The sequence below is a fragment of the Balaenoptera musculus genome, chromosome 12 (genome assembly GCF_009873245.2).
Source record: "Balaenoptera musculus isolate JJ_BM4_2016_0621 chromosome 12, mBalMus1.pri.v3, whole genome shotgun sequence".
NCBI lineage: Eukaryota > Metazoa > Chordata > Mammalia > Artiodactyla > Balaenopteridae > Balaenoptera > Balaenoptera musculus.
The window spans coordinates 9,977,389-10,005,030 of NC_045796.1; the positions used below are offsets into that span (position 1 = coordinate 9,977,389).

The 27,642-nt window shown below is 48.1% G+C and overlaps 1 protein-coding gene across 2 annotated transcripts in view; it reads right to left on the bottom strand.

Moving 5' to 3' along the window:
• Window positions 1-2,807: 2,807 nt before the first annotated feature.
• The window catches only part of ZDHHC14 (zinc finger DHHC-type palmitoyltransferase 14), a 270,957-nt gene continuing 246,122 nt past the window's right edge, over window positions 2,808-27,642 (bottom strand). The window contains exons 6-9 of one of the 2 annotated variants that reach the window (XM_036872139.1): window positions 23,377-23,479; window positions 21,990-22,099; window positions 17,043-17,145; window positions 2,808-4,098 (exon numbers count right to left, since the gene is read on the bottom strand). In XM_036872139.1, coding sequence (XP_036728034.1) covers window positions 3,700-4,098; window positions 17,043-17,145; window positions 21,990-22,099; window positions 23,377-23,479 — 715 coding nt within the window. In that variant the 3' untranslated portion in view covers window positions 2,808-3,699. The remainder of the gene's footprint in view (window positions 4,099-17,042; window positions 17,146-21,989; window positions 22,100-23,376; window positions 23,480-27,642) is intronic. The other variant, XM_036872140.1, reaches the window with a different exon arrangement.

Genomic DNA, 27,642 nt, shown 5'->3' on the forward strand with positions numbered 1-27,642 from the left:
TGATGCCTTTCAGCTAACTCAAAAACCATAAGGCAAGGCAGAGAAGCACGGGGTTGCTGGTGAAGAGTATGGTTTATGGGCTGAGCTCTGGAAGGGAGCAGTTAAGTTACAGAGAAGTGTTTGTCGGGTGGGGATCTGGGAGGCTCTGAGAGCCACAGAGAGCCTGTCACCACCTCTGCACCCACCAAAGGGCTGTGCCAGGGACCCCAAACAGCTCGGGTTCCAGTATTTCCCTGCAGATACCATCACAAGCCCCAGCACCAAGGACACCACTGCCAATTTTGGCAAACCCATTTCTCTTGCTGTTGAATCAGAAGACCAGGCCCAGGGCATGAAGCGCTAAGTGCTTTCAAAGCCACAGAAAGGGCCTGACCCTTTCAGTTCTCAGTAGGAACACGGCTCATAATATGGGGTTTGCTTCTCGTTTTGAACCCTGGTCGACATCCTAAACACAACAGGGGACGATCACAGCGCACTTAGAGGGGTCGGGCAGTGCTCCGAAAAGATCCTTCCTTTGTGCTATTCTGGACCAGAACAGGTATTGGGCTTTTTGCTGGCACAGGGTGAAAATGTCCCATCATTCTCACGGGCTGCAATAATTAAATCTGAACGCTGGAATGAGCATTTTTCAAGTGGGCACAGCACAAATGCTGGGCTGAGTCTCCCGAAGCACAGAGTGACATGTCATCACGCCCTTTCAGATGCAGGCTCTCGGCTGCCCTGATCCTCCATCCCGCAGCCTTCCTAGGGACCAGGGCGTTCAGGCTAAATTCAGCCTTCAAGTGCCTGGGAAGCCTGAAGTGCCCGAGCACTCCCGGGAGGTTGGAAGCAGATGAATTTTTAAACAACAAAATGAGTGTGTATGTGAGTGTGTTTGATAATGGTCCAAGCTTTAATAGCATGATAAAATACCCTATTTTTTTTTTATAGCTAGCATGCAATCAATCCGTAACACACTGACAGGATTTAGAAAGATCAAGGTTATTCAGCCACAACTAGATGGAACCACTCAATATTAAATATATTTATATATAAGCAGTTAATGGGAAATGCAGACCCATCGCTGGGCAAGTCAGCCTCCTAAGATCAACACGCCATCCATTGGGAAGAAGGAAGCTCCTGGGAGCATGATTGTTCAACCTGTAGACTCTCCGTTCTCTTTCAAGCCACAGAGGAAAGGGCTATGGGCATCTCTCTGGTTTGGGGTTTTAAGAGGTTAATTGTCTTAGCAAACTGGCCCATTCAAATTAATCTTCCTCTTGGACCCTGAATAGGTTTGATTGGTGTCACCAATATCCCTAATCCCCTCTTTGATAAATGACATCAAGTGTGTACAGGGGATGGAGTTGAAGATGGGATGGAGGATTGACAATAAATATTAAGAAAATATTCATTATGTAAAGACAAATGAGTGAGGAGCCTTGCTTCTTGGATTTTTTTCACAATGAGGTGGGAAAAGGGCTGGTCATGGGAAATTGCAGTCATTGAATTAGAGAGTGTTAGAGATGGAAAGGCCACTGTCTTTGTCCTCCAGGTGAAGAAGCCGGGAATGGATGTGGCCACATAGGTAGCAGTGAGACCTGAGCCACCTTTCTCTTCTCACCAGGCCCATTTCTCTCCTTGGGTCCCTGGAGCAGATGGAAGGAGGCAAAGAACAGAGGCAATTTGGGAAGTTGGGGAAGGCACATTGTGGGGCTGTCACTTTTTGCTCACAGGCACTGCCTGCAAGGAGAATCCCTACGAGTTGATGACCGTGAGCCTGCATGTGTGTGGTCGTGTAAGGAGCTCTGTCCCCTTTAGTATAAGTTCCAAGTGGGTACAAGTACTTAGGAGGTCCAGAAAATCAAAAATGGCTGCACATAATTTATGTTTCCCATTTTCTATTCACATATACAGAATGAAACATAAGGATGATTCAAAGATACCATGATGCAAGACTTCTGCAGTTATTTCCAGCACAAATTATTTTTTTTACCTACGAAGAATTGGCCTTATTCCAAATAAGACTTGAAATTGTGCTTTTCTATTTCTTTTATATAAAATGGCAACTCTTTCCCACGAGAAACAGCCTTTTTCCTTAAATGCAAATCATCCAGGGCTTCTGGTATCACCGATCAGTGTATCCTGCCTTTCATATGGCTGTGAGGAACAGAGCATGATTTTAAACATGAGTCAGTTTCGCTGTTGGGTTTATCATCTGGAAAGAAGGACAGAAGCCGGCTGAGTTCCAGCAGTTGCCTCCAAAGTGACTTACTCCCTAAGTAAGAGCCAGAGAGTTCCCTTCTAGATGATACATGAACATGCATGAAGCGGTAATTTTCTTAATTCCATTCCGATTACTGTCTAGGTAAGAATGACAATCTACGGGATCTCTGCCTAAAATAAGCTGGTTTCTCCTCCTCTTTTCTGATACCTTTACCGGGATCTCAAGTTACCCTTGAGCTTTGGCAACACTCAAACACAACGCAGAGCAGAGCAGACGCTCCAGAGCCCAGCTTCTCCCTGAGCCCTCTCCCTACAACCCGCCGTAGATTCGCTGCCATGGGCCAATCTGTAAAGGGGGAGCAAATTCCGCTAAGACCGTGTCGAAAAGAGATAACTAAAGAAAAAAAAAAACTGATGGAAAGGTGCTCTTTTACCTAAGAAATCATCCCATCGTTCCCCCACAATTCAAAGATTTGATGTTTTGACTGTTTTGGGACCATTCCTCCCTAGGGATACTTCAATAAAACTGAACTCTCCTCGGGCCATCTGGGTGATGGTGTTGTCATTTCAGCTGTTAAGGATAACTGTACACAGATCCAAAATAACAGAGGACGTCCTTTTATTGGCTGTCCACAGGAGTTTGGTCACACAAGGAGGTGAAGACTGTGGCAGGTGTGGTACAACACAACACCTCGGCTAACTACTAAACAGAAGGTTAACTGATGCTTGATGGGATAAAACCCCGGCAGCCCTCCGCAGCCCAGGCGCCACCTACCCATGTAGAATTAAGCTGAAGAAGCTGGCGAGGGATGGCATGGTCCGTTAGTCTTGGTTTGTTGCACTGTCTTCCCATAAAACAGCACTTGAGAATTCACAAAATTAAAAAAAAAGAAGAAGAAGAAGAAGAAGAAAGCAGCAGTTCCCTTTCAATACCATCACCACCGTGAACAGACTGCAGCGTGCCATGCAAGTCCACATCTGGTCATTGTTTCCCTTTAGGTTTTTTTTAAATTAACAAATGGAATGGCATGTCTGTTTCAAATATTAGTAGCATAACACTTAAGTGCAATTTCAGTCCGGCCACAAGCGTCATAAACCTTCCGTGCACCTGTCCCAGAACAGCAAGAGGCACCCCCAGGCAGCTCCTCTCCGCCCAGACTCCGACGGGGGGCCCCCGGAGGCTCCTCCCTCCCCACGCCCACCCTCCATATTCCAAACACCTGAAAACAGCTACGTCTCTGTTTTCACCGTTATCAAAATGGTCAGGGTGGGGCAGAAAATTCAAATGGAACCAAGCTGCCAGCCTTTGGGTCCTGCCCGCCTCTGCCATCAGAGGGGGATGCGATTTCTCTCCCAGGGCTCTTCCTGCCTCAGGACCTGGAGTCGTCGTGGCCACCCCGGCGCTGGGCTGGGGCGCTGGGTCGCGGGAAGTCGCGGTGGGGCCGCCCGTCCGTCGCTCCTGCTGTCCGCAGCCCCCGGGCCGGGGCCCCGCGGTCACACGGAGCTGAGCTTCACCAGGCCGCGCACCGAATCCTCGTGCAGGGAGTCCTGGCTGGCGAGGCCCAGGACGTGCATGGTGCGGCTGTGCGCCAGCGGACTGCCCGCCAGCATCCCGGGCGGCGAGGGCGCTTCCTCCGGGGTCAGGAACTGGTGGCCCACGTGCTCCTCTTTCAGGGGCAGTATGTCTGTGAGCGCGGCCTCGGCGGCGAGGTTGGGCATGGAGGAGGGCGGCGTGGGCTGCCCCAGCGTCAGGCTGGCGCAGGGCGTGCCCAGGCCCGGCTTCCCGGGCAGGTGCAGCTCGTCGCTGGCGAGGCTGGGCTCGCTCTGCAGCAGGGGCGTGGCCGCGGCCTGCAAAACGAATTTGGTGCTCTGAATGCACTGGTCTTGGTCGCACTGGAGAGCGGGAGGGAGCCAGCAAAGAGGAGGCGAGAGGAGTTGGCAAGGGGTGGGGAGGGAAGGGGGCACAGGGGGCAGGGAGGGGCGGGATACAAGAGAGAGAGAAACCCGTTAGTGACACCTGGGTCAGGGAGGGCAGAGAGTGTGCACAGTAGCCCAGTTCCGTTTGGAGACACCTGGCTCCTGAATAGCTGCTCAAACTAACAGTCACCCACAGGTGCCCTGGGAGTACCACGCAGCCGCAGGCTTGATGCTCCGGCCGCTGTTCGCAGACAGGACCTAATTTAAAAACAATCCCCTGGACAGAGGCACGGGCCTTGCCACCTGTGGTGGCCTGCGGCCAATGCTACTTCTATGCTGAAAACCACTCTCACCACATTGTTTTAAAAATACAGGGGCCTGTCCACCCATTTCCCAGCAGCGTTATTCGCAACAGCCAAAAGGTGGAAGCAAGCATCCACGGACAGATGAACGGATAAACAAGATGTGGTCTGCACAGGCATGGAGTATTATTCAGCTGTAAAAAGGAAGGATATTCTGACCCTTGCTGTGGCATGGAGGAACCTCGAAGACGTCATGCTCAGTGAAATAAGCCAGATACAAAGGAAAAATACTATATGATTCCACTGATATGCGTTACCTAGGGGAGTCAAACTCAAAGACAGAAAGTAGAACGGTGGCTGCCAGGGTCTAGGGGGAGGGGTTGGGGAGTTACCCTTTAATGTCTGGAGTTTCACTTTGCAAGAAGAAAAGAGTTCTGGAGGTGAATAGTAGTGAGGGTTGGATGACAATGTGAATGTGCTTAACGCCATTGAACTGTACAGTTAAAAATGGTTAAAATGGTACATTTTATATGTATTGTGCCACACACACACAAGAAGAAAAATACACGGTCAACGGAAGACCCTGAGGGCCTGATCAGACTATTCGTAAAAGCCTTAGAATTCCTCGCTGCTAAGTTTTCAGCAGCTTCAAGAACCATTAATTGAGCTGTGGTTTTTTAATCTGTGAAAGAGAATGCCAACATTTTACAAAAAATGAAGTGTTCTTAAATCTTAATCTCGTGTCCTTTGTTTCACTTTACCCGCTGGGCAAAGGGAATAGTGGAAACACATTTCTAGCTGGGGGAATTTGATACCCCAGCTCTGATACCTTTGAAACCCTTCTCTGATACCTTTGAAACCCTTCCCTTGAGCTGCGGGCAAGTTTCAGAATAGCTAGAAGAGACTTCTTGTGACTCGGAGATCTTGAACTTGAGTCTGTGTGGTGACTTGTTAGCAAGTTTCAGGAGCAGGTGTGGCTATTAGGAGAGATTATCCTGACTATGTCTGAGCAATAAGCGAGGCGCTCCACTGTTTCTGAAGAAGTTCTTAGAACAAACACGTTTCCCCTCTTTACAGATGCATCTCCTATGGGTGGGTGCCTTGCTCAAGACCTTACAGATAAAAGTAGGGGATGGATCTGGGATTTGGGACTGGGATTGCCTGACTACAAACCCCTTTTCACCACCGCACATTTGACAGCTAGTAGGTGCTTAATAAATGTGACTTGTCTATTATCCCCACTCTCTTTTTTCCGAACTCTAGAGTACCATTGAATCACATACTCATAGCTTTGTGATGGAGGGACTTTGCCATCTTCCTGCCCAGACGCACACCTAGAACTTCCATCACTCACCCACCTCCAGGCACAGAAGCAAACCAAACCATGCAACGCAGCCTTCAGGGGAAAAGAGAGTTTTCCCTAAGTCACACTTCTTTTACTTCTTGTGCTTCAGTGTGTGTGTCCTTCCTAGCCACATGGGTTTCTTTCTAAAATCATGAGTGGTGGGCCATCCCCCAGCCCGCCCCCAACCCTCCATGAGGAGGTGGAAGAGACACCATCTCTAAGGAATTTGCGGGTTTTAGAAGTTCAAAGACCTTGGTTTCAGACAAGAATAAAGCTCATGATGGAGCTTGAAAAAGGGAAAGCAAATCCTGCCTTTTCTATCATGGCTTCATTCCAGCCAAGGGAACTTCAAGACGCGGAGAAGCTAGGAGAAGGGTGGGAAAGGGCTGGGGAGTGGGTGGAGGGCTACTCGGATGAGACAAAAATGCCATTAAAAAGTGCTTGAAAGGGGCTGATGGTTAGGCATTGACAGTCATTTAGTGTCTGCATGTTCCCAACCGTCACCCGAATCTTTTGCCACACCAGTACTCATCCAGTGGGCAACCGCGTAGCCTTCTCTGCTCTTGCGGGGAATTTCGGCTCGGGGCAGGGACCCTTGCTGCCGGGGGCCGCTGAGCAGCACAGCTGTGGGAGCCGCAGACACCTTGGGGCCGCTCACGCTCTCCAATGCTGTCAGTTCTGTTCAGCACGTTGGCTCAGTCTTGACAGAGCAGAGGCGGAGAAGAGCAACCTTCCTGATTAAACATTCATCTTCTGGAAGGTCTCCCAGGGCTTTGGATATACTGTGCTTTGCAAAGAACATTTTATGGAAATCACCATTTACCGCCCTGGCGTTGCCTCCGTTTTCTGTAGCTCAGCGCAGCCTCCGAGCCGCCGCGCCTGCCCCTGACCCCAGGGCTGAGATGCTGCCCCAGCCAGAGAGCTCCTGCTCTCAAGCCAGGCCCCTTCCTGGATGATGGAATCTTGTTCTCAACTTTTCCTTCCGGAGCCCTCACTCATCCTAATACCTCGGTCCGCGCAACACGCCCAGCTCTGGGGAAAGATGAAATTGCAAACTAGATTTGCTGGTCTCTGTTGACCAGAAGAAAGCCTTTTTTTTTTTTCTTAAATCGAAAACTGATTGGCAAATTCTATTTTAGGGATCAGCCCAAGTAGTTCTGACCGGCTGGCTCTTCCAGACTCACAGGAAAATATTGGGGCTGGCCAAAAAGTTCACTCGGGTTTTTCTGTAACATCTTACGGAAAACCCCGAATGAACTTTTTGGTCAACTCAGTATATTAGAGGTCAGAGCTGGAGGAGATTCCCAAGGTCAGGTGGCACAAGCATACCGGGGAGAGGCGGGCTCCCCACTCTCTTTTATCTCTTTCTCCCTCTGTCTCTCCGGTCAAGTGTCCTTTCCCCTTCCCTGGTCACGCCTCTCCAGCCGTGCCCTGCAGCAGAGCTCACGGGCACCCAGCAGAAAACCCTGGGACAAAAGGGCTGCCAACAGTCCTCTCTTAAGTTCCTTAGAGCTCACGTTCACCGGGAGGCTGACGTGGAGTTTGAGGGGCCCTCTGAGATTTTACCTTGTGGCGAGATTGTATCAGTGAGCAGATTGCTGGGACCACCATGAACCTAAGTGTCTAAATCCTGCTGTAACCCATAGGTTTGAAAATAGTTTGCCACATTTAAACTGATTTCTATTTAGAAGACCATTCCCATTTGGGGTGCCCAGGGACCAGGCTTTCTTCCACAGGATACTGTCTTGTAATTTTCCTATTGGTTCATAACAGGACACTAAAATGGGTTCCAATCAAGGAAACGGCAATTAATTCCACTCTACCCAGTGGAATTTATAATTCTCATGATATTAACTTTGCACGTTTTGGACATCTTCTTAGAAGAAACTCAATGACTAGGGGATATCTGATTTAAAAAAAAAAAAGTCCAGCCTCTTCCTCATTTTGCACACTGCCAAAATTCCAAGGAGGATGGGCTGATAAACCATCATGGTTGCAATTCCCATATGAGAACTTCAAGGGACAAAAGAGCCAATATTTTCAGGGTTACTGTGAAGATGACCCATGAAAAAATGTCCTTACACCTCTACCTTTTTACCTTTGCTTCTAATCCTTATTTGCCCATTTCTTCTTGATTTTTCTACTTAATTTTTTCTCTCTGGCCTCACTAATTCTCTTCTCCTCTTTCCCTCTCCATCATTTCCTTCATTGATTTCCTTCCCTCTTATCCTTTTTCCCTCTTCTCTCTTTCTTCTTCTCCTCCTTTTCTTCCCCCCCCCCCTTCTCTTTTCTCTTTGACCTTTTTATGCCACCAACACGCTTTCCTGGCTGTTCATTCGAGGACTCATATCTTCAACCAGTAGAGGGAGACATCACTGCTCACTTTTTTCCTCACACAACTTGGAACAGGGCTTATATTCCAGCACTAACACCCAGAAGCCATGAGGTATATTTCAATGTATCTAACCAGTTATATAATCTTAAAGAGAAACAACCAAGCAGCCGGAGATTGGACAGTGACAATTCTTCACTATGAAGAGGAAATTGAGAAACTCACTGTTTTCATTCCAAAACGACACTTTAAAGGTTCATATTTATCAAATATTAGATTGAACCATATGAAATTGCCATTTTTTAGGCCAAAAGTCATCCAAGTGCTGACTACTAACAGAATAGAAACCTGACTGCTTTTAAGAATGTCTATGGACAGACCCTTCTGTCGGCAGCATAAAACTAATACTGTCTGGAGTGCTGGAGCATTTGCTGTGGTTGCAGTAAGTCACTGACAGCTGGCTGATTTACTGCCCAAATGAAGCGCTGGCATTTAACTTGCAAAGAAGTTTATGGTTTCAGATGTTTGGATGTCACACACATTATCACTTAATGTTACAGTTTAAAAATACCATAGAGATAAGTTATTTTTGTTTCTGCAGGTTTTCAAATAAAATTGCTCATGTTGGAATACATTTTATTTTACTCTAGCTGACTTCTTGTCTGAAATAATCCTAGTGTACAGATTAAATGCTGCCAAAACCAAAGCTAGGAGTTTTCTAGATGGTCTTATATACAAATTAAGAATAAATAAAATTATTTACTTCTTTTGCTCCAATTCTGTCAAAAGTATTAGCATTGGGCATCGGTTATTTCTGCTTGGCTGTGAAGCTGTGTTCTGGGGTCTTATGAATGCTCATTTACTTTAATAAAAACACTATAAATTTCTAAAATCCATCTAAAATATAGGTTAGGAGGAGTGCTTCCTTTTTATTCTTTTTAAAAATATTATCATTTAAGTTTGCTCAAGTTATTTTTTCTATTATATTTGATTTTTCAGACTATGTATGGAGAGTCCTTCTGTGAAACTAGTTTAATAAATCATGCAACTGCTAGGTTTAATCTCGTTTTGATATTGGATTAAGAGGATTTAAAATGAGGTTAAGTAAATATAGCAAATGATAAAAAAAAATCCAACAATTATGTACTATGTTAGGGTTAGGGTTAGACTATCTTTGTGTTTAGCACATGATCCCAAAGGATCACAAGTGCCAGCTTTAAACAAACTATGATCCTGATGGCATACAGAACTTAAATTATTTGACAATCAAATGAGATATGCACACTAAAAAGTGGACCATACCTGAATGTCATGACTGTGCATAGACACATTGTCATGAAAACACCTTCAGTATAAGGTAATAATAAAAGCCAATAATGAGGAAAATAGGAATAACTAAAACATGATCTTCAGTTGGCACAAGGGTTATGTGCACAAAATTCCAGTGTGGATCCTCAGAATTTCATAGATGTTCAGATGACAAGGGCTATACTGGGGTCACATGCACTATTTAAATACTTTAGATGTCACTTCATTACTTCTCTAACGTTTTCTTTCTTGGGAATCTGTAGTAGAGGGAAGATCACTTAGGTACTAAATAACCGTCCCCAGCCCCCAATTATGTGAGATGGTAAGTTAACAGTGAATTTTCCCATTTTTCAGATAATAAGACCTCTATGGGTACTTTGATGCCAGCTATCTATCAATATTTACATAATTTTTCTGTCCTGCAATTATCAGTATGTTTATCTAAGGCTAAAGCCTTTGCCTTTATTTCTAAAACAGTGCAATTTCCCTAGGAGCACTTTTCCTATCATTCGGGAAATGCATTTCTGATCTAGACTTTAATAATAAAATAATAGGCAAAAATTTGGCCCAAGATACCTAGAATCTCTTTCCCTCTAGTCTTTCCTTTCTCTGCAAATGAACATGCCAAGTCTGGTGCTAAATATAAAGTCTCCAAATGCTCCTCCTTTGAGGTGAGCACTAGAAACACTTTTAGGTCAGAGGAATCATGTTCCATGGCTAAATCAGTATTTACCGTTAGTAGAGTGGGTAGCAAAAATGGGGGAATATGGCAATGTTGGCTGCAAAATGTCCTTTAATCACAGAGATAAGGCTTCTAGTCCCAGGAATGGTGGATAACCTGTACTGGACCAGTATTGCCTCTGTGTACAAGGAAGTATATAAAACTGGCCAAAATACGTGAAGCAAACAGTTTCCAATAGTGCACAACAGACAATGCAAGGTTGCAATCCCCGAGAGGAGGGAAACTCACAGGTGAGCCCCACAGTCAACCAGCCCTTTCCTTGGGAAGAATTTCCCAACCATGGTATAGGCTGAACAGAGCAGAGAAGTTCTTCTGAGTAGAGAAAGCAGAGATCAGAGGGTAAGGAAGTTTAAGTGGCTGGATGTGTATGGCAGGGCATTGCAGAAGAGGAGGCTGTGCAGAGAAGGGGGCCAGAAATGCTAGGAGGGGTTTCCCACACAAGTCTGTAGCTGCGCTGTGTATGTGCAGGAAGAGTCCCTTCCCCCTTCACCACCCCCCACCCCAGGCTTATGAGACAACAGCTGTAATGGGGCTGAGAGAGGCATAGAGATACTAGAAGTTGAGAAAAGTAGTGCTGGGGGACATTGATCTCATTAACACCCCCAACACCTTGTTAACATGCCTGGCATCCAGCTAGCACATTAGGAAGGCTATACCTTAGGAGTAAGAATCATGCCCTAAACTAAGACCCTAGACCGGCCCTAACAATGGCTAAATCAAACCCTGACAAGATCTTTGAGGGAGACGGAATTTGGAGGTTGAGCTCCTCCAAATTAGAGGGGCCTGAGAAACATCTTGGATTTTCCATAAATCTGTACTAACAAAATATAATACAAGCCTACACAAGTTCAAGATGATTAGCCACTAACTGAACTGCCTGCTAAAACAAGGATCAACACTTCAGAAGATAACAAAATCTAGTCTCTACAAATATATTATCCAAAATATAGTCAATAAAATATCAATATACATACAAATAAATAGAAAAATGTAATCTAGAGTTAAGAAAAAAAGTGGTGAAAAGACACCAAACCCAAGACAGCCCAAATATGCTTAGCAGATAAAGACTTTAAGCAATATAATGATGTTCAAATATTATAGAAAAATATGGCTTCAGTGAGTACATAGATAGGGAATCTCAGTAGAGAAATGAAACTCAGCAGAGAAATTAAATGAACCAAATGAAAATTCTAGAACTAAAAAGTATAACAACAAAAGTGAAAAATTCTCTGGATTCATTTAACAGTAGATTGGAGAGGGCAGAAGAAAGAATCAGTGAACATGAAGACAGATCAGAAGAAATTATCCAATTTCTGGACCTAGAGTCTGTTATACAGAGTGAAGTAAGTCAGAAAGAGGAAAACAAATACTATAGGCTAACACATATATATGGAATCTAAAAAAAAAAAAAAGGTTCTGATGAACCTAGGGGCAGGAAGGAATAAAGACACAGACATAGAGAATGGACTTGAGGACATGGGGAGGGGGAAGGGTAAGCTGGGACGAAGTGAGAGAGTGGCACTGACATATATACAGTACCAAATGTAAAATAGCTAGCTAGTGGGAAGCAGCTGCATAGCACAGGGAGATCAGCTCGGTGCTCTGTGACCACCTAGAGGGCTGGGATAGGGAGGGTGGGAGGGAGACGCAAGAGGGAGGAGATATGGGGATATACGTAAGCATATAGCTGATTTACTTTGTTATACAACAGAAACTAACACAACATTGTAAAGCAATTATACTCCAATAAAGATGTTAAAAAAAAAAAAGAAATTATCCAATTTAAAGAGCTGAGAGAGAAAGTTTGAAGAAAAATGCACAGAGCCTCAGGGACTTATCCTCTGGGGCAATATCAAATGGTTTAACATATGAGTAATTGGAGTCCCAGGAGGAGAGAAAATGAGATGAGCCCCCCCCCAAAAAAAACTGAAGACATAATAGCCAAAATGTCCCAATTTGATGAAAAATGATAACTTGCAGATCCAAGAAACTGAGTGAACCCCGAGCAGTTTCACAGTGGAGCTCACCCTTGGACTAGGTCAATAATTTACTTGGTACTGATGTTTCCACCTGGACAAACCTTCAACACAGACTAAAGTGCTGCAAAATGGTCTGGGCTGAGGGGAAGCAAGTGAAGAGACAAAAAGAAGAGTCAATGTGTCCTTGGTTAACACTGTCATTTGTAACAGAGCAGAAGCTGAAGTTTCATAGATATTTGCTTGGTCCAGTTGTAGGTTAGATTATGGAGTGGTTACATTCAGTTCCACAGCTGGTTTTGTGACTGACCATGGCAGATTAATCATCATTCTGCAGGGAAGCCCTGGGGGATGTGGTTTCCCAGCCCTGGGAGGAGGCTTCATGCCACTCGGCTCCATAAGACCTTCCCACCTGGGAAACTTTTGGTATATGGTCAAGAAGAGCACTTTCCTTAGAGTCAGACTGCTAAGGACGAAATCTCAGCTCAGCCACTGGTTAGCTATGTCACAAACTAAGCATCCCTGAATCTCAGTCTCCTCAAAGGGGCAATTAGAATACCCACGTCAGGTGGTTCTGTGAGGATGAAATGAGATGACAGTGTATGCAAAGCACTTAGCCCAGTGCCTGGCACATAGTCAATTTCTCTCTCTTTCTCTCCTTCCCTCTCTCATTTAACCAACACTTACCGAGACCAACTACCGTAGGAACTAGCCTAGACAATGGGGATATAGTGCTGAACAAACAGCATTAAACATTCAGTTATTATTATTATTATTGCCTGAAATGTTTTTAATAGAGGGTAAAAACTTTCATTCACAATTAAAATTCAAATATCCTGAAATTCGGCTTAAATTCCCTTTAACGTATAGATGATTGATAACAGATCTTTTGCAAAGCGCAGATTTTGATAGGAGAGAGAGGGTGAGGATGACGGGTTGTGGCGACTGAAAGCATATGGGAGGGAGTCACCCTACACACAGTCAGTATTCACGGCCACAGCGCAGCAAAGTGTAGGGTTGACAGCAGGGACTGTTGGGGTCAAAGTGTGAAGTTGGAATTGGCCAAATTTACTGACGTCCTCTGTGCCTGTTTTATTAATCTGTAAAATGGGGATAAAGTTAGTAGCATCCTCACAGGGTCAGCGTGAGTTATCCATGTAACAGCCTTGGCAGGGCATGTGCTATGCTCCGTGCTGGTAAGCTGTGGGATCTGGTAAACACTACGCAGTGGGAGCATGAATGAACTGGAGAGAGGGGCTGGGGGCGGAGACACATCCGGCTTCACGGTCTGCTTAGTGCCAGCCCTGCCCGTGCAGGACTGTCTCCTCCCCCCGCACTCCTGTTAAATATGGTACTTATACCACCGAAGCCATAAAGAACAATGGAAGCAATAAAAAGGCTCATGCTCTAGGTGCCTGAACGGCCATAAACGCACAGCAGAATGGACCATCATCTGGCACAGTGATGCCGCCCTGCTGACAAGGCCGGTGGCCTGGACGACAGGCTCTGAGCTGGAAGGAACCCTGAGGGTCAATGTCCAGCCCTCCCGCCGGTGCTGACTCCCCTGTCGCCACGTTGCTGGGGGCGCCACCTCCCCCAGCCTGAACACGTCTGCGGCAGGGGCTCCCGTCTGCCATGAGCTCTGGGTGTTGGGCATCTCCCTCTTGGATTGAGCACGATCTGCCTCCCGGGCCCACCTTCCAGTCCCAGTTCTGGCCTGCGGGGCCATGAAGAACATATTTCATCTTAGTTCCCCAAAGAGCTTTCAGATCCTGCCTCTCCTGAACGTGTTCTGACGTACTGGGGGCACTCCCAGCAGTGGGTAGGTGCCTTGGGACCAAAAAAGAGTTCTCCCAGCCTTAAGCCCGGTGGAAACCTGGGTTTCCCCTAACACAGGCAGCATGGCAAGACGGGAAGCACAGGGGGCCCCAGGCAGTTAACTTTTAAATTTATCTGTCTACAAGCAACTCACTACTTTATAATTGGTAAATGATTTCTCTGTAATCACATGTGTGCTGGGGAATTCTTATGAAGTGAGAAAAACCCAACCTACAAATCATTTCTAAGATGTAATGAAATTTTAATGAAAGCTAAATTTAACAATTAATGAAGTTGACATATTCATGGGTCTCATAGACATTAAACATTGATTAATTTTGATTTTGCTGTTTTCTTTTCATGTTTCAGAGCTTGTAATTTTTTTTTCAGGACTTAAAATTTTTCATAGTCCCCAGAAAAGCACACAGGTGCTTTGCCTGTGGTGTCTAGTGGGTAAAATGACCATGTCCTGCCTCTTGGCCCATGGGTTAATTTGATCCTACCAAGGCCATCACTTCATGAAGCCATGTTGCCATGTCACTGCACCAAAGGGAACTCCTTCCCTCTAGTTCCTAGTTCCACATTCAAGGTGGAGCCTTTTGCAGATGTGACAAAATTGGAGAAAGAAAGGAATGAGGAAAGGAAGACAGGAACAAACTAATATTTGTTCAGAACTTCCCTTGAGCAAGCCCCTGTGAGGGGAACTTTCAAGTACATTCAATTGAATGTTTAACCAGCACCTACTATGTGCCAGGCCCTTTGTTATAAAGTGGTGATGGGAGGGAGGTGAACATCATTATCCCCTTCTTCATTTTACAGTTTAGGAACTTAAGACTCTCAGGGTTAAGTGACTTGCCAAGGTCACCCAGCCCCGAGTCAGTCACTGCAAGCCCAGGCTCTCTGATCCCACATCCCACGCTCTCTGCCTTTCCCTGCTGTGTTCAGTTGTACTTAAATCTGTCCATTTGCAAAGCTTTTCCTTCCATTGTCTTTCTTAATTATCCTGTTCTATTATCCTCACTAGTAGTATCCAATTAGATAAAGAAACTTGACCTGGGGCTTCCCTGGTGGTGTAGTGGTTGAGAATCTGCCTGCCAGTGCAGGAGACACGGGTTCAAGCCCTGGTCCGGGAAGATCCCACGTGCCGCGGAGCAACTAAGCCCGTGCGCCACAGCTGCTGAGCCTGCGCTCTAGATCCCGCGAGCCACAACTACTGAGCCCATGTGCCACAACTACTGAAGCCCATGTGCCTAGAGCCCGTGCTCTGCAACAAGGGAGGCCACCGCAACGAGAAGCCCGCGCACTGCAACAAAGAGTAGACCCCGCTCACCGCAACTAGAGAAAAGCCCGCGCGCAGCAACAAAGACCCAACGCGGCCAAAAATAAATAAATAAATAAAAGAGCCACACTTATTAAAAAAAAAAAAAAAAAGAAAAGAAACTTGACCTGATGGGGACAGAATGGGTGGAGAGAAAGTTAGCAAAAGATAATAAATGCTGACTTCAAAAAATAATCTTCCAGGGCTTCCCTCGTGGCGCAGTGGTTGAGAATCTGCCTGCTAATGCAGGGGACACGGGTTCGAGCCCTGGTCTGGGAAGATCCCACATGCCGTAGAACAGCTAGGCCCGTGAGCCACAACTACTGAGCCTGCGTGTCTGGAGCCTGTGCTCCGCAACAAGAGAGGCCGCGATAATGAGAGGCCCACACACCGCGATGAAGAGTGGCCCCCGCTTGCCGCAACTAGAGAAAGCCCTCGCACAGAAACGAAGACCCAACACAGCCATAAATAAATAAATTAATTAAAAAATAATAATAATAATCTTCCAGCATGTGAGATGAAATCAGATTAATATCTCAGATGACAAACAGGAGCACGTCTTATAGTTTTTTTTAAATGCTAGATTGACTGGTACTTCTAGGATAACTAATAAAATTGATTCACATCTCCAGTATTTCAAAGTGAATTTCTACCAACCATGTCATTCCTTCCTAAGTATGGGGAAGCAAACCTTCCCCGAGCTTTCTATATACCAACCTGCAGGGCACGTCCCCCTATCCCCAGGCATCCAAGCATACCCCATTTCTACATATTGAAATCAGTTTCCCCCTAACTGGCACCTCCTTTCATATTTCCTGCTGGTGATTTGTATGGTCATCTTGTCACCAAGCTGAAAGGCAGGAGGCACCCCTGGCCCCCCGCTCCCAGATTTCCACATCAGCTCCATCTCCAAGTCCTGGACTGTCAAAGCCTCTCTTCTGAACCCACTCTGCTGTCCTGGCCTGTTTGTCATGGACTCTGTTGTGGGTGATTCAGGTCCATAGAGAGCAAACAGTGGGCCACAAGACTGGGTCCCTTTCAGAAACGCTTCTTTAGGGGAATTTGTTCCTGATAAAGAGAGGCCGTTGCCTTACAGACCACTGAAGAATTTTAAGGCACTGATGGTCAGGGCCAGCCAGACTGTGAGCTCAGGTGCCCATGGAAAGACTCCGTCCCTGCCCCGTCTCCCAGGGGCAGAGTGAAAACAAAGCATCCGTCCCACACCTCCATAGAAGCATGACCCGGGGGCCTCTTTGGAGAGGCACCAGTCAGTTTTTGCTGTCAATGAATGAACAGCTTGTCTGATTATTTGCACTAAGGTGTGCATGGCTGATCTAAGGTTTTGGCTGAAAGTGGGGAGACCTGGCAGCTGAGTCCACTGCACATTCAAAGAGGGGGTGAGGGAGCGGGTGCAAACTGAGGCAAAGGGACAGCATGGGACTCGGGGACTCTCCAGACAGCCAGCCCTGCTTGGGGCGGCTCTAGCTCACCCCAGACAGCAGCCCGGTTCTGTGGGGGGGGCTTTCCAGAGCAAGCTGCCTCAAGCTGTTTCTGGAAGAGATGTTGTGTAGTTCCCCGACACAACCCCGAACAAACTGACCACGTGTTGGGCGGGGGGCATAAGCCTTCGGTGGATATCGCCTTAATTTAACGCTTCCTTGCCCTCTCTGAGCCTGCCAGCCCAGGGGTGTCCCGGGAAGCTTTCTAGGTGACTGACTGTTACAGGTCAGTGAACACAGATGTGGGAGAGAAGCCTCTGTGGGGCGCTGCGGGTCCTACCGTATCGCTCTGTGACTGCGTGGCCCCGTACGCGGCCATCCCGTTGGAGGGCGCGGCTGGCCGCGGGGTGTCAGGCTGGATGTACCCTCTTCTGTCAATTAGGCTGCAAGAGAAAACAGAACAATGCAGGGGTCAGAGAGTGAATAAAAAGCCAAAAACGCCGACAACACTCTCTTAATTTCCATCTGGGGGTCCGTTTTCTGTGACGGGCCCCCAAGGCACTTCAGAATACACCTCTGCTCGCCTTCATGTGTGGTCAGGCTCCAGAGTCTACCACTTCTGCCCTTAGAAACGCCTGGAGCATCTGTTCCCTCCCTGCCACCTGCTGCAGGCCCCGCGCCCCCGCCCCATCCTGATCACGTCACCCCGCCTGCCTGCACAGCTTCCATCACCTGCCATCGGAGCCCAGACCCCCTTGCTCGGCCTTCAGGCCTCACACAGCCTGTCCCCAGCCTTCCTCTCCGGCCTCAAATCCACATCTTATCACACACGGCGTTCACAGCTTCATTCTTTCAACAAGCGTGTCTGAGCACCTACTATGTGCCAGTGCTCTGCCCGGGAACAGAAGCCACGTACCCGCTGTGCGTTCTCTGCTTTGTCGTCTCTATTTCTGTTCAGGCTCTGGCGTTTCAGTGCCCGAAGTCACTTTCCCTTCCCGTCCGCTGTCCATTCTTCTCGGCCTCCAGCCCCTGCTCTTGGCCCTATATCCGCTTCCTTCCCTCATCTGGCTTCTCTTAGCCCTGCCTGTGATCCTCCTGAGGGCACACGCCACTGTTGGCCTGGTGTCACAGTGATCTATACGAGTGTCCTCTCTGTCGAGCAGCCCGCAGGCTCCCGAGGCCAGGCTTCATCTCGTCTCCCCCATGGCACCTGCCCCGGAGGATCTGGCCCCTCTGTCCCGCCCTCGGAGCACCGTGGGCTCCGTACCACATCATGCGGGCTCCACCTGTTTCCATGTGCGCCTGTCATGGAGCGTAAGTGCCACGGGGGCAAAAACGGGGTCTTCCTAATCATCGTTATCTCCACAGCTGCCGCCCAGCGGGTGCTGGGCAAACGCTCCTGACGGAGCGAGTAAAAACGGGTCCTCGGTCTCCCACCGACAAGTTTCCCGAACAATGTTTCTGTGTTTACTCTATGGCACTGTTGCCCAGGTAGGAGGTGAGGGTGAAGCTTACTTTGCCATCAAAAGGGTTGCCTATTTTCCTCCCTGAGTGAAGACTCCGTGTTGACCTCGGGTCTAAGGACAGAACTGCAAGGGGCAACAGGAGGTTTGGCCACCAAGTGGGGCTCCCACCCTGGCCTCCCGTGGGGTGCGGCTGGGCCTCTGAGGGACCCCCCGAGCACTTCCACGTGCCCGCACGCTGCCCCTCCTGGGGGCGGGGCCCGGGCGGCTGAAGGCTGTTCCGCGTGTCAGCTTGGCTTTCAGAAGATAACGGGTTATCGTCACAGCTACCACCTCAGGTCTTCCAGTGACAGACTGACAAGCCATTAAAAAATACTTATGACACGATCTGGAAGTGGGACTCTGCTTCAGTTTCAGTCCAATCCCCTGAGGTTTAGAAAAAACAAGAGGCTACAAGAACCTCCAGCCTCCAAAGGGGAGGTGTTGGACCCCCATGCAGGATGGTCAAAGGGGTTCTCAGACCAAGTCTGCAGCCGCCTTCAAGGGTGTCAAGGAGCAAAGGAGAAAGGGCAAAGAAGGATGTCTTGGGGAGAGGGGTCACCGGCTCCTGCCAATGATGAGATCCAGGGGCGGGGCCGGGCTCGGTCCCTGGGAGAGAGCCGGTGTGCAGCTGGCTCGAAGGGGCATGTCGGGGGTCAAATTGTTTGCTCCCAAAGGTATGTTGAAATCCCAGCCCTGGTAGGGATGAAGGGGTGGAAAGTGTTAACTTTCACTGAACTTTGAAGTTCCGATTCACTGAAATGACACTATTTTGGAGGAAATGAAAGTGCCCCGAGTCCTTTTTTTTTTTTTTTTTTTTCTCCAACTGACAGGAGAAATTAAGGGACTTGCAGGGGATTTCATCCAGGAGCAGAAAAAGAACTAGGTCATCAAAAGAGTGGGGACAGCAGGGATTATAGAAAAAGTTGTTCTCGGCCTGCTTCCCGTGCGTTCAGCCTGTTTAAAGTACCAGCCACGCACCCAAGACTGCGACACTCTGCCCCAAGTCTCCTTCTGGCCCTCAGAATGGCCCTCGAGCCCCTCCTAAGCTCATCTCATCTCTTGCCTTGCCCCCCCGGGACCCCCCTCACTCCCCCAGTTCCTCCTCTGATAAGCCGGGCTCTCCTCTCACCTCTGGGCCTTTGCACATGCTGTCCCTTCTCTCCTCCCACAATCCCTTTTCCCCAGTTCCTCCTGATCCTTTAGAATGGTTCACACCTTACACCCCCCTCCTCTGGGAAGCCCTGCCAGGTGTCCATGGAACCTGCACCCCGACCCCATCCCAGCCCCTCCCCCTGCACAGACCTGCCCTGGACAGACCTGTATTGTTGACGTTCTCTCAGGCGTATCCCTGGCCCCCAGCACACAGCGCGTGCTCAGTGACAGCGGCCAAGTGAATTCTTATGACTGGCTGACCCACAGCACCAGCCCGTAGGGCCTGACCCTGACCACACCTTGGGACTTCCTGTCTTTCCAATCTTCCATTCCTCCTGCCAGACTTGTTATGAGGACCCCCTCCCAAACCTGGCTGTTCCCACCCTGCTCCCCCCCCACCTCTGGGGACACTGCAGGGAATGGGACACGGGTCTTTGCCCCCGTGCTCCATGGCTCTCACGGGGAATCTTGAAGACACCCTCTCCCTCCCTCGTGAGTACATCGTTACACTAAGAATGCTTTAGAAGCATCCCAGGCACATGACGCTGGGCACACACGTGGTCCTTAGTCCCTGTCTGAGGCGAGGGACACTGCTCATTCTTCAGGCCTGTCTGGGATGCCCGTGGAAGGCCCTGGTGCTCTTGTAGTGCACAGGGGTTGGTTGAGGCAGGGCAGAGAGAGCAGAGGGCGAGGAAGGTGACAGGAGGGAACAGCGAAGACAAACACCGTCCCCCTGCCCACTTCTGCCCGGGCCAGCTCTGGGAACCTGTGGGCAAGCGAGAGAGGGCAGCGCCCCATCTTCCTGCACAAACCCTCGAGTGGTCAAGCTCTTCCGAGGGGAGGGCCATCCCTGAGAAATGCTCCATCCAGAGGGACTTGGATTTTGGAAAGAATACAGCCCCAACTTAGCCAAACCAGCAAATTTAATCCAGTTGTGGAAGAAATAATTTCGCTATGACAAGATTTGATCTATAAACAACACAGAATGGCGCCAAATGCAAATCAAAGACTTGGGAACGGGAAAAGAGATTCGGGCAAAACGCGAGACTTCTACGTTCCTTTCCTAGATTCAGGTGTCTATTTCAGAGACGGCGGTAAGATGCTTGTTCAGGTCTCTTTTGCCTCTTCTACTCTGTGCTTCATGGCCTGTCCCCACTATCCACAAATAAACACACACCAGGAGGAAACACAAGCTAAATTGTGGAAAAACAAGCATTTCCAGAGGGTTTTTCTGGCCTAAAGAGCCCCGAGAGGGATTCCTGGGTGAGTCTGGAGCTCTCTTGTGGGAGGGGCACCCTCCAGGCATGACAGACGCCCTAGCCTGAGGCAGCCCAGAGCCCTTGGCTGTCCCCTCCTGCTGTCCCTCCTCAGAGGAGGCCTGGGAGGGGCACGTCAGGGGCTCCCCGAGTTCCCCAAATTCAGGACGAGTGGCACACTGGGCTCCCAACTTTCTAGACCCAAACTGGGAAAGGATCAGTTTCTAATTACCCAATGGCACCAGGAACTATAATCCAGTACCAATTAATAAATGGCCTTGGAATATGTGTTTGATATTTTTGGGGGCGGGGTGGGGGGGAGGGAATCACTCTTCCTTCCCTAATGAAGCTTCACTGAGGCTGATGATCAAACCCAGTCTGTGTTCCATGAGCACAAGTCAGTGATGACTGACCGTGCAGCTCTAAGTGCACAGCGGGGCTGCTGTGGACACAAGCCAGTAGCTTTTGTGGTTTCTCTCCATTTACACAGTTAGAGGCCAAAAGCGAGGAAGGCTCGGAAACTCATTCTAGAAACCTGGAAAACTTGCTTAGTAAATAATGTTTGATTTGGCTAATCTGTTGGAAATATTCTACATGGGCGTAACTCATAAATAATCAAGACTTGGAGGCAGCTTCCACCATTGACACACACAGGTTCTGATGTCAGATGCCTGGGTTTGAGTCCTGACCAGGCAGCATTTACCCGCTGTGTGATCTTGAGCACGTTATTTAACCTCTCTGTGCCTTGGTTTCCTCTTCCGTATAATGGGATATAATAGTACCGACCTCATAGGTACAGAGTGAGGTTTTAAAAGTTAATCCACGTAAAGCACTTAAAACAGAGCCTAACACTATTCAGTAAATGTCAGCCACGGCCATTATTAATATGACTGCTGTCTTATCATCACCACAATCTCCACTGCTTCAGCCCGCACGGATCTCTCCCTCTGAACTATTTTAGCATTTCTATTCTGCACAACTCAGCTCTTAGCACTTATTTCTACAGGCTTTCTAATTGCTTCCTACATTGTGTCCTGTTCCCTCATGACAGCTCCCTGCTCATTACGGATGTTCAACATCATCTAATAATTCATGGGGTCACATGGCTCAGTGTCCCTATTTTGATCCTGAGGGGATTTTCCCCAAACTTGACACAAATTCAGTAGAAAGTTATGCCAAGCATAACATAACAAGCATAACACAAGCCAGATCTCTATTTCATTAAGGCCACGTCTCCACAGCACAGAGCGGAGTGCTGACCTGGCTGGCGCTCATTGCCGTGGCCGGGTCACTGCTGCCCGAGGCCTGAGCTAACACACTAGGGTGTGTGCTTCCCCAGGTCTGTTATAGGGCATCGTGCCGTTTGAATCTTACCTTGGAGAAATGGGTCCACACAGGGCAACACAGCAATTTGTAAAGATATTTCCGTAGCTGTAGGGGTTGTAATTTTCTTTACCTCTTTTATTTGACCAAGATCCTTTAATCTGAAAGAAAAGGATAGTCAATGACACAGTATCCGTCACACCAATGCCACCGTTCGGGCCGATCAGAAGAAGCCTGTAAAGAATGCAATGATCTTTACTCATTTCTTCAGCAGAAGAAACTGAGGTACTTTTCTCAAGGAAAACTGGCATTAACCCCAAACTTGGAAAAGTCCCCAAACAGCAGGTCAGATTGGGGAGAAATAACATTCTCTGGGGAAAATAATCTCTTATTTCTACTACATGGTACTTAAAAGGCAGCTCACATAAGCCAGTGGAGATTTTTTGATACTACGTTTAGTGTGTTAAATAGTAATGAAATGAATGGTAGCAGAGAGGGGTAACACACCTCCCCTAATGGCCCATTTTTTTAAAAAAGATTTTTTGATGTGGACCATTTTTTTTTAGTCTTTATTGAATTTGTTACAGTATTGCTTCTGTTTATATTTTGGGTTTTTTTGGCCACGAGGCATGTGGGATCTTAGCTCCCCGACCAGGGATTGAACGTGCACCCCTCGCATTGGAAGGTGAAGTCTTAACTATTGGACCACCAGGGAAGTCCTTAATTGCCCGTTTATAGCCTGAATTCAGCCTCATCATATTGCAAAATAATTCTGCAGGATATTTCTAGTGTTCTCAGTTACGATATACAAATAACTGTCTTAATATTCTCGGAACTCATCTATCTCATCAGCACTGATTTTTCTCAAGCCTTTGAGGCAACCTAATTCTGAGACATTTAATTCATGTACTGACAGAGGCTTCTGTCAGAATCCAAATATTCAGAGCAAAAAGGACCAGGCTCATGAAGAAACATTTTCCAGCATTATGTTTTCTGGTTTTATATTTCCTCTCCAACTGCATTAAGTACAGGCAGATAATCCCGGATGAAAAGTTAAACTTTGGGTCAGTTCGATTGCCTCCCAAAATGAAATGGAGCCATTATCTGAGAGAGGCCAGCCTGTGAGGTCTCTCTTCATCGGGGCAGGGTGACAAGTTGCTGATAGAATTATTGCAAAGGAATAGAACAGAATCCCTCCTCGGGCCTTGGAATTGGGGGTCACTCGGCCGATCTTATTATCTAAGTGACGTGGTCAGAGAGCAGGACAGTTTGGAGATTCGCAATAGAGAAATTGGAGACTGATGTCGGAAAATGCTTCCCCTGCAGGCTCTTTGCTCCCAGGGGCTCCCATCTGGAAAGGGAGCCTGGGCCCCTCACCTCTTCTTTCTCTATTTCCCACAAAAGAACATGCCCGCGTCCCACCCCACCAGGAACTTACGTCTTCATTTGTGGTCTGGTTGGAGCTGATCAGGTACGTGTGGAAACCCGAGAGCCCCACGATGGACCAGACGGAGAAGAAGCAGACCACGGCCTCCAGCACGGTACCCGGAGTCAAGGAGGTGAACCAGTAGGACTGTGACGTTCTTAGGGCCCCAGGGAGCTGGATGACTGAGATTTGGACAGAAACCGCCCCCAGGCCCTCACTCAGGCCCTTGCGTCCACCTAGCCTGGCATCAGCGGTCTTGCAGCCACAGGAGACCCTCAGGGGCAGGCACAAGGCCACATTCTCCTTCACGGCACAGCGTTTGTGCTCAGTTAAGTGATCGGTGGGCTCCCTGAACATGTCTCGTTCCTTTCTCATGGCTGACAGTTCCTCTGACTGTCCTCCCCGCCCGACCTTGGCCCTTTCCTCGTGACTCACTGTGTAGCCAAAGGCGGCGGCAGCAAAACTAGGAAGCACGCTGGCTGGCGCTGGCAGTGGCCCAGGCCTTTGATGAATGGACCCAATGCTGAACATCACTTCAATCACAGGCTCTGCCTTTGGCTTCTGAAAGCTGGGACTGTAGCACTGACAGGTTTCTCTCCTGACCTGATTTGAGGCTGTGACAGTCACTTGCAGGGCTGACCTCGGGCGGCTGAGACCAGGCAGGGTTTATCTTCCTGGCTTTCTCTCTCCCTGGATGGCCCTTCCACCCACTGGCTGCCTGCCCCTGCTGTGGATGGGCTTCTGACCCGGCGGGGCCATTTCTCAGTGTGGCATCAGGGTGAGCGGTATTTTTTCTCAGGGGACCTTCTCCCAGCCCCTCAGCCAACCCCGACACATATGGCTGTCCTCAGCTATTTGACCGGCAACTAGAAAACCTGGCTCCACACCAGACTGTGAGTGATGGGGAGTCTTGAGTTCCACAAGATGCACTAAAACCAAAGGAGAGAAAGCCTGGCATTCTGCAACAGACGAGATAAATCAGCCAAGAGTGTGGCAATTGGAAAAGACTAGAGAATATTCCTGTCCCACAAATATTTATAAAATTCTATTTACAAGATAAAGATGTTTCTCAGGAAAAAAAATTCATCATAGGTCTGGGAGTTTAAATATACATCATGTATCCTCCATTGATAAATTACAGGCCAGAGAAAGTAATACTCATGCTTTCCTAATGCTTCCAAGGATGGAAGCCAAAGATCATGCTGTAATACATCACCATTGATTTTTTTTTTTCAGGACTGGATATCATTTATCTTCAGAGCAGAGAAATGAATGTATCATCCAGGGCAGCGCCATCATCTGCCACATCATGATTAACAAATGCCACTGTCCGGCGTGTGGGGCTGCATACAAAACAGGGGGAATGAATGGGCTTCCTGCTTGTTAACTGACTTTCAACGTCAGGATACACCACTGGGTCTGCTCTTGGAAAAGTGGAAAAATGCTTTATTTTTCTTTCTAAGGTTTAAATTTCTAGAAACTGCAAGGCCTCAGAAAAGCCCCGCCCAGAAACTGAAAGGACATCTCAAGAGTAGGATGCCCGGCTGACCAAGGTGAAGGCAGCACAGAGCAGCGGGGTCTTGCGGATCCAACACAGGGGGCTCCTGGGGGTGGGAGTGCTGCCCAGCTCTCACGGAGGAAAGAGGTGAACGGGCTGGAGGAGGGGCTGCACCTGCCAAGAAAAGGAAAACTAAGGCGGATTCTGGAAAAGGGGATAAGTACGGAGGGGTGGGGAGGAGATGCAGAGAAGCAGACCCCTGCCCAGGGCTGCCACCAGCCCTTCTTTTCTGCCAGGGTTACCCCGGGGGACAAATGGTTATGGCAGAGGCCTCGCTGCACATGGGGACACAGGGATGGTGGCCCAGGTAGCAAAGATGATCTCATTCCCAACCGCCTCCTGACAGGTCGGGGCTCACAGACGCCCCTCCTCCCAGCCTCATCTCCCCACCCAAGAGGACACAGATGGGGGAGGCAGCCACATGAGAGCCCTGCCCGCACTGGCTTGAAACCAGAGGTGAAGTGGAGCCCAGGGAAAATGATGAGGAAGCAGGGGGAAGCCTGGGTCGGGAGAACTGCGTTGTATAAAGGGGGATGACACTGGCAGTGACTTTGCACAGGCTGGAAGCAAAAAACAAGAGGCAGAAAGGCCAAAGAGGAGGTGACAAATGGAATGGAAACAAGGGTAGAAAAGAGAGAATGAAGAACAAACCAAAAGATTTATTTACTGAATAATACACGAAGAGCCCAACTTTGGTCTCGGAAATACTCAGATGTAAACAACAGTTTACAATCCAGGCAGAATGATGGTCATGTCAAAGCATATGTAACGGGCTTCTCTGGTGGCGCAGTGGTTGAGAATCTGCCTGCCAATGCACGGGACATGGGCTCGAGCCCTGGTCTGGGAAGATCCCACATGCCGCGGAGCAACTAAGCCCATGCATCACAACTACTGAGCCTGCGTGTCCGGAGCCTGTGCCCCGCAACAAGAGAGGCCGTGACAGTGAGAGGCCCGCACACCGCGATGAAGAGTGGTCCCCGCTCGCCACAACTAGAGAAAGCTCGCGCACAGAGACGAAGACCCAACACAGCCAAAAATAAATAAATTAATTAATAAATTAAAAAACAAACAAACAAACAAAAATATGTAACATCCACACGTGTGAACCATGTAAAAGCTAGCATGTGAACGTGGAGGAGGTCATAGCATCTAACGTGGCTACGTCTCCCTTTGCGGCTCCTGTTCCTTTGGCGGCTGCTGTTCCTTTTGTGATGCCACTTACACGGTTACCTCCAAAAGGAGGCGTTGTTACCAGTGGATGTGGAGTTTTAAATGTTTATAGCAACCCCCCAAATACGCAGTGTTCTATATTAATATCTCATGTGCTTGGAAGCATTTTATAAATAGCAGAATGCAGTTTCACTGTTAGCTCCCAGCTGTGTCCAAATGACGAATTCAAGGTAGGATGCAAGATGCAGCCCCCTCCGCCTCTCCCCTTACAGCTGCCACTTCGCCCACAGGACGTCTGAAGGAATAATCATCATCATTCGTAACAATGGCTGGCATCACCGGCTGTGTGTCGGGTCCTGTTCCAAAGGCTTCACGTGCGATGAATTGGGAGATTGGGACTGACATATATACACTAACATGTATAAAATGGATAACTAGTAAGAACCTGCTGTATAAAAAAATAAAGTTCAAAAATTCAAACAAAACAAAACAAGGGCTTCATGTGGATTAACTCACTTAATCCTCAGAGCAACCCAGTGAGAAGTGTGATTCCCACTTAACCGACAGGGAAACCGAGGCAGGATGCAGTTAAGTAATTTGTTTAGGAAATAGCAGAGCAGGGATTTGAAGATTGGAAGTCTGACTCTGCCAGTAGGACAGAAAAGCCATGGGCCAATTCCTTTCTGAATTCTTGCTAAGGGACACGTGGCTCTAGGCTGACCCCCAACCTCTGCTGGGGGAGATCAGGACCCTCCTCGTCAGGGTTTCTTGAACCTATGGCACCTTAAGGAGTCCATCCTCCTCAAATTCACTCTCAGACAGAGGTACGAATATCTGAACAACACATCTTCTCACTGACCCGATAGCTCGATGTTGAAAATATCTATGCCATAGTAAGATTAAGAAACATAAATTTCTTTTTAATGTACCAAAGCCCACTTACTGATTTTTTTTTTTTTTTTAAAGAGACATGAGTGGAAACAGGCCAACTCCAGTAGGAGCCAATTTAATAAGCAGCTGGATGTTTATTGCATCAGAGATGGGTGCCAAATCACAGCCATTACCACTGCCAGCCTCCATCTGTCTCCTCCCCAGCCCCCCAAAAAGAAAGGGAGCCCCCTCTGTGGCCAAAGAGTATGGCTTTAGATTCCCTGCAGCCGCTAGCTCAAAATGCTGCACACTGAGGTACTTGCTAGATGACTATGGAATTGAAAAAGACTGAAAAATGCCGGCGGGCAGGCGCCCCTCCCTTGGGTTTCCACGCAATCCCGCAAGTGCCTGCTCTGGGCCTTTCTAGGCACCCGGCCCGGCACTCTGGACAGAAGACAGTGGGGTAAGGTAAGCTCCCCACCCTCAGGGAACAGGGGTCTGCTTGCCTGTGGGAAGGTAAGCAAGGGGAGTCGACCTTGCAGAGACATGGAAATAGTATTGGGCAGAATGGTGAGGGACCCTCAGTATTTGGAGACTTGTAAAAGGTGAGAGGTATGGAACCAAAGGTTTTTAACCTTATTGGGTTCCTACGCTTTTCTCAGAAAAAGTGCACATAAACA